Source organism: Mercenaria mercenaria, chromosome 11, assembly GCF_021730395.1.
Source record: "Mercenaria mercenaria strain notata chromosome 11, MADL_Memer_1, whole genome shotgun sequence".
Taxonomy (NCBI): Eukaryota; Metazoa; Mollusca; class Bivalvia; order Venerida; family Veneridae; genus Mercenaria; species Mercenaria mercenaria.
In genome coordinates, this window is record NC_069371.1 from 18,323,292 (window position 1) to 18,337,279 (window position 13,988).

The window sequence follows — 13,988 nt, forward strand, 5'->3', positions numbered from 1 at the left end:
CTGTGTTCACAAAATATTTTCAGTCTCAGCTGAGTTTGATAATGAAATTTTACTTCTCATTTATATCTAAATAGCATGTTTAAGACTAAATTTTATGTTAATAACTATTTTAATGTGACTATTCAGTATTAATGGTCAGTCTCATTTGGAATTTAAGCTTGAAGTTTTAGTAAAAAAGATATTAAAAGTTTCAAACTCAAACTCAGCTGAGACCGAAAAATGCATTGTACCTAAGTTCATACTGACAAAAATGATGATAAATAATGTTTTGAATTTGCCTGTTGATCTGTTTGAAAATATTCATGTAAAAAAATCCCAATGCATATATTACCCAATCTAAAACACATAATTACTGCATGTATATAAAATTTAGTTCATGCAATGCAAGTTCCACTTTCATCATTAGAGACAATAATGACTGTGTGGCCATATCGACAACAGTTACTGTAAATCACTTATTATGAAAGGATTACCAGTCTCTTAATTATTACACAAGTCTGTATCACAACCAATGCACCCCCAAAGATGTTATACCACATAACCCATTTGATATTAATTTTTATGATATATATGTATGTTGAAACTCAGTATCTCAAATTCCAAGGGACAGAGTGTTTTATTGATGATCTTAAAGTGATATTTTGCACAGGTATTTCCAGGTTGAGACTTGAAACTGTCTTTGAGATAACCAGAAATTTGAGATATGTAAGTTCAAACTATTGAGTTTCATTCAACTGTATAATTATATGGTCCATAATTTGTGCTATTGGTCGGCTATAGGAACTGTTCAACACTAAACAATTTTTGGTTCTTGAGCCATTGGATATGACAGGACATTCACAAGAAGAATTAACGTATTAAATATTGACCAAGGTAATAGCTGAGGTCAATTTTACTCTCTTCTGGCGAATATCACATCATATCCAATGGCTCAAGCATTAACAGTTGATTTATAATATCAAAGTAACATTTTCAAACCTAAATGTAAGATCAAACATTTATATATATATTTGTATGCAAAAATGTGAAAAGTATGCCAAGGTGCAGCATCACGTTTATGACAACATTTCCCTGATTGTTACTGTTATTCATGTGTTCATGACATCATTTCACTCTATAACTGTTATTATCGCATAGTGCGGCAATTTTCCTTTGATCTTTGCAGCATGTTATACATAGTAACACACATTATTACTACAAAACTGTGCTGATATCTTACAAAACTGTTGCGATATATATCAACACGGAAATCTCTATAGAGTTTCATAAGAAAAAAAGTGTTCCGATATATATCAGCACAGTAAAACTGTTCCGATATATATCGGAACACTTTTTCTCTATAGAGGTCCTATCAAGGGAGTATAATTTTTTCCTTTCAAAGAAAAGATGATTTTAGCTCCAATTTACAATTCACAGAGAAAGAATTGTCACAAACACCTACATTTATAAAGTAAAAGAATAAATAAACTAGAATATTTCAAAAACTTGATAGTTATTGCCAAATTCAGAAATACATGACATATATGAAATTCTGAGATTTCTCAAATGTTTCTTTTTCTTTGATTTTTTTTACAAACAAAACAACAAGTTTTACAATATGTCTGGCCAATGAAATGCAAAGATTTAAAACCAATGCAGAAATTTGTTGGGTACTTTTATCTGGGGAACACATTTTCTAAAACAGAAGTTTTAGTGTTTCAGTCAGCGAGGCACAGAAAGGGAATCAAAATAGTAAAAATAATAATAAACAAATTTAAATGAAAATAATATATAAATTTTAATGATAAACTATGCGATAAAACAGTTATAATATGTAGTGCTCGTGTGTTACCAGGATATATCAGAGCTAGGGGTACATCTCGTTATTTTTCTCTTCACATATCTGTCTCGGCCTACCGGCCTCGACGATATGTGCAGAGAAAAATACCCTCGATGTACCCCTAGCTCTGATATATCCTGGTAACACACTCTCACACATACTATAACTATTACTTTTTGTGTTTATGACGTCACTTCACTCCGTTACAGTTATTCTTGTGCTTAGTAAGTTGGTACAGTAATTTTTTGTCTTAATGATGTCATTTCACTTTGTTACTGTTATTTTTGTGTTTATGATGTCATATTTTTGTGTTTATGATGTCATTTCACTCTGCTACAGTTATTTTTGGGTTTATGATGTCATATTTTTGTGTTTATGATGTCATTTCATTCTGCTACTGTTATTTTTGTGTTACTGTTATTTTTTTGTTTATGATGTCATATTTTTGTGTTTATGATGTCATTTCACTCTGCTACACTTATTTTTGTGTTTATGATGTCATATTTTTGTGTTTATGATGTCATTTCACTCTGCTTCTGTTATTTTTGTGTTTAAGAAGTTGGTACACTAATTTTTTGTCTTAATGATGTCATTTAACTCTTGTTACTGTTATTTTTGTGTTTATGATGTCATTTTACTTTGTTGCAGTTGTTATTCTTGTGTTTAGGATGTCAATATTTCACTCTGTTACTGTTATTCTTGTGTTTTGGATGTCAATACACTCTGTTACTTATGACATTACTGTTATTCTAATGATACTCTAATGAAAAAGAATAAATCTAAAAATCTATGTCTTATAGGAATATACCGGTTCTACATGTGCTTGCAAGAGCTGACATTGCATTTCTATCATTTCTTTAACACAACTGACACTGCATTATACAGCGCTCTTAATAGTTAATGAGTGGTAAAATATATAGTTTGGAAAAAATATCTAGCTTTCAATTTGCTTGACATTCTGATAATATTGACACTGCAATAAACTTGTCATAACAGTTCCCATTAAACAATATCCATTATTAAGGTATTACCAACAGGCAATATCAATCAATATCATCATTGTCCTGCAATGGAGTGCTAGAATATTGGCACTTCCAATGAATAAGAAAATGTGATCCATTACAAAGATACATATCATAGGACAGTAAATTGATTTCGTGAAATGAATAAAAAATAATGTCTGTCATAGTTTTCCTGTTGTAAACAGTCAAGCCATAAATCCAAACTTCCTTGAAAATATTTTAATCAGCTGAATATGCCAGGCAGGCACCTGGTTAGAACCACTGATCTTCCCTATGCCGGCTGGATGACTTTGTCACATGACAACTAACTGTGGATAGGGGTTTGTGATTCAAAAGTCAGCGACCTTAACCACTCAGCCATGGAGGTCCCTTAATGTGCAGGACTTACCCACTGTATTCATGGCATAATAATCATACAGTGAATGCATAGCTGATAATGCAATGTACATGCTACATAACAACCCACCTATGTTCTCTAGGTGTAATCACTTAAAGGCTCACAATGACTTTGCTTAACAAAATATATGTGCTGCACAATTTATATATCTAAATGAGATAATGATCACTGACTGCGTTAAATTTTGATATTCTTTCTTTTCTGGAAGTGAGGCATTTCTTTCTTTCGTATTGGGGCCCTTGTACGTTTTCTGAATAAAAGAGGTAGATGCATTTTAAAGGCATTTATATTCAATTGGTTATTTATGATGTTAATATATACTATATTCCCATGAATGAAATATTGTTGGGTAAAATAAAAAAATTGCTCGAGTTGATTTTCCTAGCTCTTTAAAGGTTGCAAAATCTAAAATCTTAGCAGACATATTGAAAGTCAGTCAAAGCTAAAGGAGTCATCCATCCATCTAGATTTAGCTCAAATTTGATGTAGAACTTTATAATGTTTATCAAACAAGAGGACCATGATGGTCCTGAATCGCTCACCTCTTCCCACATGATCCAGTTTTGAGTATGACGTCGTTTTTTCTATTATTTGACATAGTGACCTAGTTTTTGAGCTCATGTGACCCAGTTTTGAACTTGACCTAGATATTATCAAGATAAAAATTCTGATCAATTTTCATGAAGATCCATTGAAAAATATGGTCTCTAGAGAGGTCACAAGGTTTTTCTATTATTTGACCTATTGACCTAGTTTTTTAAAGCACGTGACCCAGTTTCTAACTTGACCTAGATATCATCAAGGTGAACATTCTGACCAATTTTCATGAAGATCCATTCAAGGGTATGGCCTCTAGAGAGGCCACAAGGTTTTTCTATTTCAAGACCTACTGACCTAGTTTTAGATCGCAGTTGACCCGGTTTCAAACTTGATCTAGATATCATCAAGATAAACATTCAGACCAACTTTCATACAGATCCCATGAAAAATATGGCCTCTAGAGAGGTCACAACGTTTTTTCATTATTTGACCTACTGACCTACTTTTTGATGGCACGTGACCCACTTTCGAACTTGACCTAGATATCATCAAGATGAACATTCTGACCAATTTTTATGGAGATCCATTCACAAGTATGGCCTCTAGAGAGGTCACAAGGTTTTTCTATTTTTAGACCTACTGACCTAGTTTTTGACCGCACATGACCCTGTTTCAAACTTGACCTAGATATCATCAAGATGAACATTCAGACAAACTTTCATGAAGATCCATCAAAAAATATGGCCTTTTGAGAGGTCACAAGGTTTTTCTATTATTTGACCTACTGACCTAGTTTTTGACGGCACGTGACCCACTTTCAAACTTGACCTAGATATAATCAAGATGAACATTCAGACCAACGTTCATACAGATGCCATGCAAAATATGGCCTCTAGAGAGGTCACAAGGTTTTTCTATTATTTGACCTACTGACCTAGTTTTTGAAGGCACGTGACCCAGTTTCGAACTTGACCTAGATATCATCAAGGTGAACATTCTGACAAATTTTCATGAAGATTTCATGAAATATATGGCCTCTAGAGAGGTCACAAGGTTTTTCTATTTTCAGACCTACTGACCTAGTTTTTGACCGCACGTGACCCAGTTTCGAACTTGACCTAGATATCATCAAAGTGAATGTTCTGACCAATTTTCATGAAGATCTTGTGAAATATATGGCCTCTAGAAAGGTCACAAGGTTTTTCTATTTTTAGACCTACTGACCTAGTTTTTGACCGCACGTGACCCAGTTTCAAACTTGACCTAGATATCATCAAGATGAACAGTCAGACCAACTTTCATACAGATCCCATGAAAAATATGGCCTTTAGAGAGGACACAAGGTTTTTCTATTATTTGACCTACTGACCTAGTTTTTGACGGCACTTGACCCTGTTTCAGACTTGACCTAGATAATCAAGATGAACATTCAGACAAACTTTCATGAAGATCCATCGAAAAATATGGCCTTTTGAGAGGTCACAAGGTTTTTCTATTATTTGACCTACTGACCTAGTTTTTGACGGCACGTGACCCACTTTCAAACTTGACCTAGATATAATCAAGATGAACATTCAGACCAACGTTCATACAGATCCCATGCAAAATATGGCCTCTAGAGAGGTCACAAGGTTTTTCTATTATTTGACCTACTGACCTAGTTTTTGAATGCACGTGACCCAGTTTCGAACTTGACCTAGATATCATCAAGGTGAACATTCTGACAATTTTCATGAAGATTTCATGAAATATATGGCCTCTAGAGAGGTCACAAGGTTTTTCTATTTTCAGACCTACTGACCTAGTTTTTGACTGCACGTGACCCAGTTTCGAACTTGACCTAGATATTATCAAGGTGAATGTTCTGACCAATTTTCATGAAGATCTTGTGAAATATATGGCCTCTAGAAAGGTCACAAGGTTTTTCTATTTTTAGACCTACTGACCTAGTTTTTGACCGCACATGACCCAGTTTCAAACTTGACCTAGATATCATCAAGATGAACAGTCAGACCAACTTTCATACAGATCCCATGAAAAATATGGCCTTTAGAGAGGTGACAAGGTTTTTCTATTATTTGACCTACTGACCTAGTTTTTGACGGCACGTGACCCAGTTTCGAACTTGATCATCAAGGTGAAAGTTCTGACCAACTTTCATGAAGATCTTTGAAATATATGGCCTCTAGAGAGGTCACAAGGTTTTTCTATTTTTAGACCTACTGACCTAGTTTTTGACGGCACTTGACCCTGTTTCAAACTTGACCTAGATATCATCAAGATGAACATCTGACCAATTTTCATGAAGATCCATTGAAAATTATGGCCTCTAGAGAGGTCACAAGGTTTTTCTATTTCTAGACCTACTGACCTAGTTTTTGACCGCACGTGACCCAGTTTCAAACTTAACCTAGATATCATCAGGATGAATATTCAGACCAACTTTCATACAGATCCCCTGAAAAATATGGCCTTTAGAGAGGTCATAAGGTTTTTCTATTATTTGACCTACTGACCTAGTTTTTGATGGCACGTGACCCAGTTTCGAACCTAACCTAGATATCATCAAGGTGAACGTTCTGACCAACTTTCATGAAGATCTTTGAAATATATGGCCTCTAGAGAGGTCACAAGGTTTTTCTATTTTTAGACCTACTGACCTAGTTTTTGACCGCACGTGACCCAGTTTCAAACCTGACCTAGATATCATCAAGATGAACATTCTGACCAATTTTCATGAAGATCCATTGAAAATTATGGCCTCTAGAGAGGTCACAAGGTTTTTCTATTTTTAGACCTACTGACCTAGTTTTTGAAGGCACATGACCCAGTTTCGAACTTGACCTAGATATCATCAAGGTGAACATTCTGACCAACTTTCATAAAGATCCCATGAAAAATGTGACCTCTAGAGTGGTCACAAGCAAAAGTTTACGGACGGACGCACGGACGGACGGACGGACGACGGACACCGCGCAATCACAAAAGCTCACCTTGTCACTTTGTGACAGGTGAGCTAAAAAGAATTAAATGCTTATGAGATACTTTTTCTCACCAGGACTGTTTATATATGTAACATTCAGTCTCGTTCTGTAAAAATATGCGTACGTCTTAGGTCAGTCGTTCACAAATACTACAGGACAGGTCTCAATAGGTGTGCAGTTTGGGCCATTTTTGCCTCAAAATTTAGTGTCCTGAATCTCGAGTGTCTTACTCATTTTTATTGTAAAACCAATTTAACTGGCAGGCTGAATGTGCCATAGTTCTAAGTATAATGTAACACATTGGATTAACTCTTCCTTGACATTTCACAAAATTGATTTTTTATGATTTTTCTCGAAGTGGTATAATATATGCAATTTTGCGGAATTTCTAAATCTACTATTTCCTGCCCTCTGAATTAAAACAGTTGTGAGATTCTAATTCCCATTTTTTTCCCCAACATATTGTTATATAACAAAACGAACTGATTCCACTCAGCTTGGAAACATTTTAATGCTTAACTTTATGCTCTTTTTATATCTTTATCACTGCTGAAGACTTTCAAGAAGGTGGAATTTGTTATGAAAATACAGCATTAAACCCATACTAAACTAAATCTTTCAGTGTTAATACCTTTGTACCTTGTTTTCAGGGAAAACTTTAAAAAAAATAGCGATTATACTGTGTATAAAACATCCACTATTCTCCTAGTAAATGATGTAGGTGGGAATTTTCTATAAAGATATTGTTACATACTGAGTAAAACTTACTTAAAATGCTTAGCCATGCCTACATTCATAATATGATATAAAATATGAAGTTTTACATGACAATGTAAGATGTACAGGTGCAAATTTAAGTTACTCTTCTTTTTTTTCCAAAGTGAATATTGTTGTTTGGTAATATCAACACTTAGTATCAAAACGGCATATTCTACCCAATATGTCAAAATTGGAGTGCTTGGTGGGGTGGGGGGAATAGAAACTAAAATGTTGGTCCCTGTAACTTTACCTAGTGGTCATTGTGTAAACAGCTGTTAACACAAAACATTTAAAATGTAAGCTTGAGCCATTGCGTAAATCTGATCGAACAATTAATCCACCACACACAGACCAATGTACTACCATAAATAAACTTCTCATTCAGACCCAAATGGACATCTTCTGAGATAAGGTAAAGTCTTGTAACCATGACCACAAAGGCTTGGCCAAGATCAAAAACCTGCAAAAAGACTGTCAAGATGCTGCACTCCCTCCAATGTATCCTCAAAGGAACTCAGACTCTTTTTTTTTAGTATAATTGAAAACATTAGGAATGACATCATGTCAGACAGCTAGACTGACAGTGATTTATCACACTTGAAATGTACAGAGCATCAGGAAGTAGTGAACTGTCTTGTTGATTTGGCTGCTGCAAAGATAGGAGAGGTAAAGTCACAAATCATACAATAAAATACTCCAAACAAATCTGTGTGAGTTTGATGGTTGTGTACAAAAGGAGATTAAGAGTAAAAGGATAAGACCTCTGCTTAACAAACTTTGTTTTAAACCAAATACTCCCAAAAACTATAGACCTGTGTCCAATCTCCCTTTTGTTTAAAAAAATCGTGGAAAAGGTAGTAGATGCAAGTCTTGAGCGCCACTTGAATGAAAATAAACAACATGAGGGACTGCAGTCCAAGTTTCATTCAACAGAGTCAGCTTTGCTAAAGGTACAGAATGACATCCTCAGGTCTTTTAACCAAAATTCCGGAACAGGCATCGTGCAACTCTGTCTGCAGCTTTCGACACAACTGACCATAAAACACTTACATAACCTTGAACATCATTTCGGAGTCAAAAACAAAGCAGGTGTATGCACGTCATCATCTCTAAACCACTGCTATCAAACTGAGTGTGTTGATAATGAGTTGTCAACACCTATGTGGATGAAGTACAGTATGCCCTATGGATCCGTACTGGGTCCAAAGAACTGTATCATTGTCCGCTAAACCTATTAGGGCTATATGCAGACCTCATGGACTTCATCATTTCTATGCTGATGACTCTCAGTTATACCTGTCCTTTAACAATAGAAGTGAGGTACTGTGCCGCATTTAGAGTTATCTGGCTGAAATTGTTTCATCAAATGCATTGCAACATGCTGAAGCTAAATACTGATAAAACAGAGGTAATGTTATTCACATCAAAGCATAACTCCAAGTACATTGCTGATGTCTCTGTGAAAATCAACAAAATGACTGTCAGGAATCTTGGTGCAGTATGTGACAACAATGACGGATATAGAACAGCAACAGGCCTGCATTTTATTAAATATGTTTATATGTTTGTCTTGTTTAGATATATCTGCATGCTTTTTATATTCTTGCACAAATTAATGTAACAAGGACAAAGGGATTTTTTTTATTTGTGATGAATTTGTGATTGTATTTTTGCACTGTATTCTGCAAAGCACTTCTGAATGTGTACATATGCATATAGAGTGCTTTATAAATGTGGTATAATAATAATAATAATATACTTTATGAATTTTGAAAAAAATTTAATCTCAAGGTCACTGTAACCTTGACGTTTGACATACTGACCCAAAAAACAATATGGATCCCGTTCAAAGAGGGGCTTAAGTCATCAGTAACATTTAACTAGAGGGTCAAGATGACCCTGGATCGCTCACCCAAGTAATATGAGCTACATGTTTCAAATGTCAAACTGATGATTTTTAGAAATTTTTTGGAAGATCAAGTAACCCCTGGGGCGGGGCCAATTTTACCCCAGGGGTCATGATTTGAACAAAGTTTGTAGAAGTCTACTAGGCAATGTTACATATCAAATATCTAAGATCTAGGCCTTCTGGTTTATTTTTAGCAAATTTACAAAGATTGCCCTATGTACAATTAAGTAACCCCTGGGGCTGGGTCAATTTGACCCTGGGGGATCAAAATTTGAACAAATTTTGAAAAGGTCCACTAGGCAATGCTACATGTAGACCTTCTGGTTTATTTTTTAGAAAATTTTGAAGATTTTTATATGTACAATCAAGTAACCCCATGGGGCGGGGTCATGATTTGAAGAAATTTTGTAGAAGTCTACTAGGCAATGCTACATGTCAAATATCTAAGACCTAGGCTTCCTGGTTTATTTTTAGAAAATTTTTGAAGATTTTCCTATGTAAAATCAAGTGACCCCTGGGGCAGGGTCAATTTTGACCCAAGGGGTCATGATCTGAACAAATTTTGTAGAGGTCCACTAGGCAATGCTACATTTTAAATATCAAAGCCCTAGGCCTTCTGGTTTATTTTTGGAAAAATTTTGAAGATTTTCCTATGTAAAATGAAGTGACCCCAGGGGCGGGGTCAATTTTGACCCTGGGGGTCATGATTTGAATAAATTTTGTAGAGGTCCACTAGGCAATGCTACATGTCAAATATCTAAGCTCTAGGCCTTCTGGTTTATTTCTTAAAAAATTTTGAAGATATAGAAATCTATATGTAAAATCAAGTGACCCCTGGGGCGGGGTCAATTTTAACCCCGGGGTCATGATTTGAACAACTTTAGTAGAGGTCCACTAGGCAATGCTACATGTCAAATATCTAAGCTCTAGGGCTTCTGGTTTTTGAGAAGATTTTTAAAAAATTTCCTTTCGGTTGCCATGGCAACCAGAGTTCTGCATGGAATTCAATTCTTTGAACAACTTTGAAAGGGGGCCACCCAAGGATCATTCCTGTGAAGTTTGGTGTAATTCTGCCCAGTGATTTTCAAGAAGATTTTTTTAGAAATTGTTGACGGACGATGGACTACGCACTTCGTGACAGGTGAGCTAAAAAGCTGTACCTATAATACTTTCTAATTCTAGGAGTCCTGAAAAGGAAACGAGATGGACAACGCCTTAACATTAATATGTTTCAAAATGAGTGTACAGTATTTCATATTAAAGATTACTGAAAGATCATTTTTTACTTCCCTACTGATTAACGTAGCATGTTGACTAAGTTATCTTATTAAATATAATATTAATGCATCTGACGCACTATTACTATAATGGCAGTATTAAAGTATGTATTTTTGAGTGATTTATTTTCGTGTGCTGAAAGCAGACTAATACCCAGTACCTACTTGTGAAGCATGCACACCATCTGCCTGATTTATACACTTGACAGGAGCATGGAAATCTGCACATACAATGCACCCATAAAAGTTAATGGCCATTACACGGTGGGGAGGCAGGTTTTAACTTTCCCAGATGCCTGTTCACTGGTTGTGATAGCAAAACTTGCACACAAAAAATGCATTTCCGCTGCATCCTACCTAACTGCAAGGTAAATCAGTTTATCTTCACAAAATGGAATTCAAATCATTACAGTCTATACATTTTCTGTGGGTGTTGAACATTCAAGATTTTGTCTAAATTACCCCAATTTAATTCATGCTTATGAGTGGCAGGTAAACTAATTAAAATGACTTCATTGATTGGATGTCCATGCTTCAAAATTCTCCTCAAAATGTTCTGGTTATTCTGAAGTTTTAAATATAGAGCAAACTTCTTGAATTCTGTTGCTTGCATGATGACATTGCAATTTCCCATGGTGACACTGAATAATGAAGCACCACTTCAACTGCTAAAATGACAATGCAAATATGAAATGTTGTGCATTTGAAGTTGAAACTCTGTATCTTTCAACACATTATTTTTCTGCCATTGTGCTTGTATCAGAATGATGCAACATTGAAAGGGAATGTGTACCTCCATTAAATTTTCACTAGGGTTACTGATGGCCTGTCTGAACATAACCTGTATTCAGACTGCATTTTGTTCAGACAACTCCGGAAGCTATTCAGATCCTGTATAAATATTCCTCTTTTCTTCTAAAAACATAAAGGCTTGATAATCAGAACTCCGAGTTCATAAAGCAAAGTAAAAATTCAGATAAATGTTGTTTTAAAAACTTGTAAAAATCATCTAGTTGGTGGCCAGGGTAGCGTGAATATAATAATAATAGTAGAAAGCACTTGCTTCGCGGTAAAAGCTATTTAAGTGAGTGCCTACAAACATAATGTAAATTACTTCCACTATTCTGGGCTTATACACAAAAAAATCTAATAATCGAAGAGGTAACAGAACATCTGTTTTTCTCATTATTCCAAGACCCTGCACGATTATCATGCTCCTGCGATTTTTTTCTGCTGCCTACATACTTGACTAGTCACTTATTTCATCATTCATTCAGATAAATATTGATAAATACACAGTTTGCCACTCATAAACATGAGGATGCAATGTTCATGACCTGTTAGAAATTATAAGCTCAAAGAAAATGGTGGAAGCCCTATGGAAAGTAATCTGGAATCATAAGTGCCCAAAAGGATAAAGTATTATACCATAATGCTTTTTTTAAAGCCCATAAGGACATCTTCATTAATGTAAAATTTCATTAAGAGAAGGAAAGTATCAGTCCTTATTTGAAGACTATTTTCAAGAGAAAGTTACCAACTGCAACCCATTCCCACTTGTATCGATTACAGTATCTACTGCAACACAGTCTAACCATAGCCATCCTTGTAATCATTATTCATTAAATCCCTTCTCTCCTCTTGACTTTAAGAGATGCCACTGCCTTCACCTGCTTCTGGCTGGGATTTGTCTTGATAAACTTACCTTAATACAAGCCTCTCTACATGCCTTTGTCTTCGTCAAGTTACAGCAGGGGCGGCCAGAGAATGTTCCCAGTTCTAGCAATACTGAAAATACAAAACATAAAAAGTTACAGCAAGGATGGCCAGAGAATGTTCCAAGTTGTAGCAATAATGAAAATATAAACCAAAACGTTACAGCAAGGATGGCCAGAGAATGTTCCCAGTTCTAGCAATACTGAAACTAGAAAACAAGTTACAGCAAGGATGGCCAGAGAATGTTCCCAGTTCTAAGCAATACTGAAAATATAAACCAAAACGTTACAGCAAGGATGGCCAGAGAATGTTCCCAGTTCTAGCAATACTGAAACTAGAAAACAAGTTACAGCAAAGATGGCCAGAGAATGTTTCCAGTTCTAAGCAATACTGAAAAAATAAAACAAAGTTACAGCAAGGATGGCCAGAGAATTTTCCAAGTTCTAGCAATACTGAAAATATAAAACATAGTTATAGTAAGGATGGCAAGAGAATGTTCCCAGTTCTAGCAATATTGAAAATATAAATCATAAAGTTACAGCAAGGATGGCCAGAGAATGTTCCCAGTTCTAGCAATACTGAACCTTGAAAACAAGTTACAGCAAGGACTGTCCCAGAGAATATTGCCAGTCCAGCAAGACTGAAACTAGAAAACAAGGCCAGAGAATATTGCCAGTCTAGCAATACAGAAACTAGAAAACAAGTTGCAGCATTAGACGGCCAGCAAATATTGCAAGTCTAGCAACAAGGACAACCAGAGAATATTCACTGTCCAGCGTTACAGAAAATGGAAAAGTTACAGCAGCAGGACAGTATTAAAAAGATTTCCAGTTCAATCACTACTGACAATATAGAATTACAGCAAAAGTGACCAGAGAATCTTCCTTTATAGAAAATTATCAAATTTAATTGCTCATACTCACCTAAGTGTGTTATTAATGATTAAAAGATAATAATAATGGACACCATCAAGCTAACAGCATATAAAATCGTGTTACAATATCAGTATCAAAAGTATCTCAAGACGCGAGAGAAAAAAAACATGAACGCTTGCATGTACGAGATGGATATTTTTTTTCGTTTCAAGTCTTAAACGTTTATTTTATGCAGAAAAAGACATAAATGTATTCATGTTAAATTCATTTACCATAATAAACTTAACAGATGACACATCTTTAAATCAACAGCCTTTGTTCAGCCACTGTGAAACACTATTTATGTCACATCATTCCAGAAGACAGATTAATTACGGAATTTAAATAAAACTGCAAGCAAAGATTTTAGCGTATACATTCTTTAAGTGAGGAAACACACGTATTTACATAACAAAAACACAAATATCCTTCTGCTAAATGGTTGTTAAAACATTAAATAGGTGTAAAGTCACACATGGTGCAAGAAAAGAACCATAAAAGTTCCGCTGACGAACCATCTCCTACTTGTGAACTTACATTGTAACAGTCCACCTTTACAATGATAAGGTTGTTACAGCTAATTAACAAGTCTCACAAATGAATTTCTGGAATGAGACACAAACTGAACAAGTTACATTTTTTGAGGACACT

General features: G+C 35.2%; 1 protein-coding gene across 1 annotated transcript in view; it reads right to left on the minus strand.

The window, feature by feature from the left end:
* The window catches only part of LOC123530690 (reversion-inducing cysteine-rich protein with Kazal motifs-like), a 92,609-nt gene that overhangs the window by 42,727 nt on the left and 35,894 nt on the right, over positions 1–13,988 (minus strand). The window contains exon 5 of the mRNA XM_045311442.2: positions 12,413–12,495. Coding sequence (XP_045167377.2) covers positions 12,413–12,495 — 83 coding nt within the window. The remainder of the gene's footprint in view (positions 1–12,412; positions 12,496–13,988) is intronic.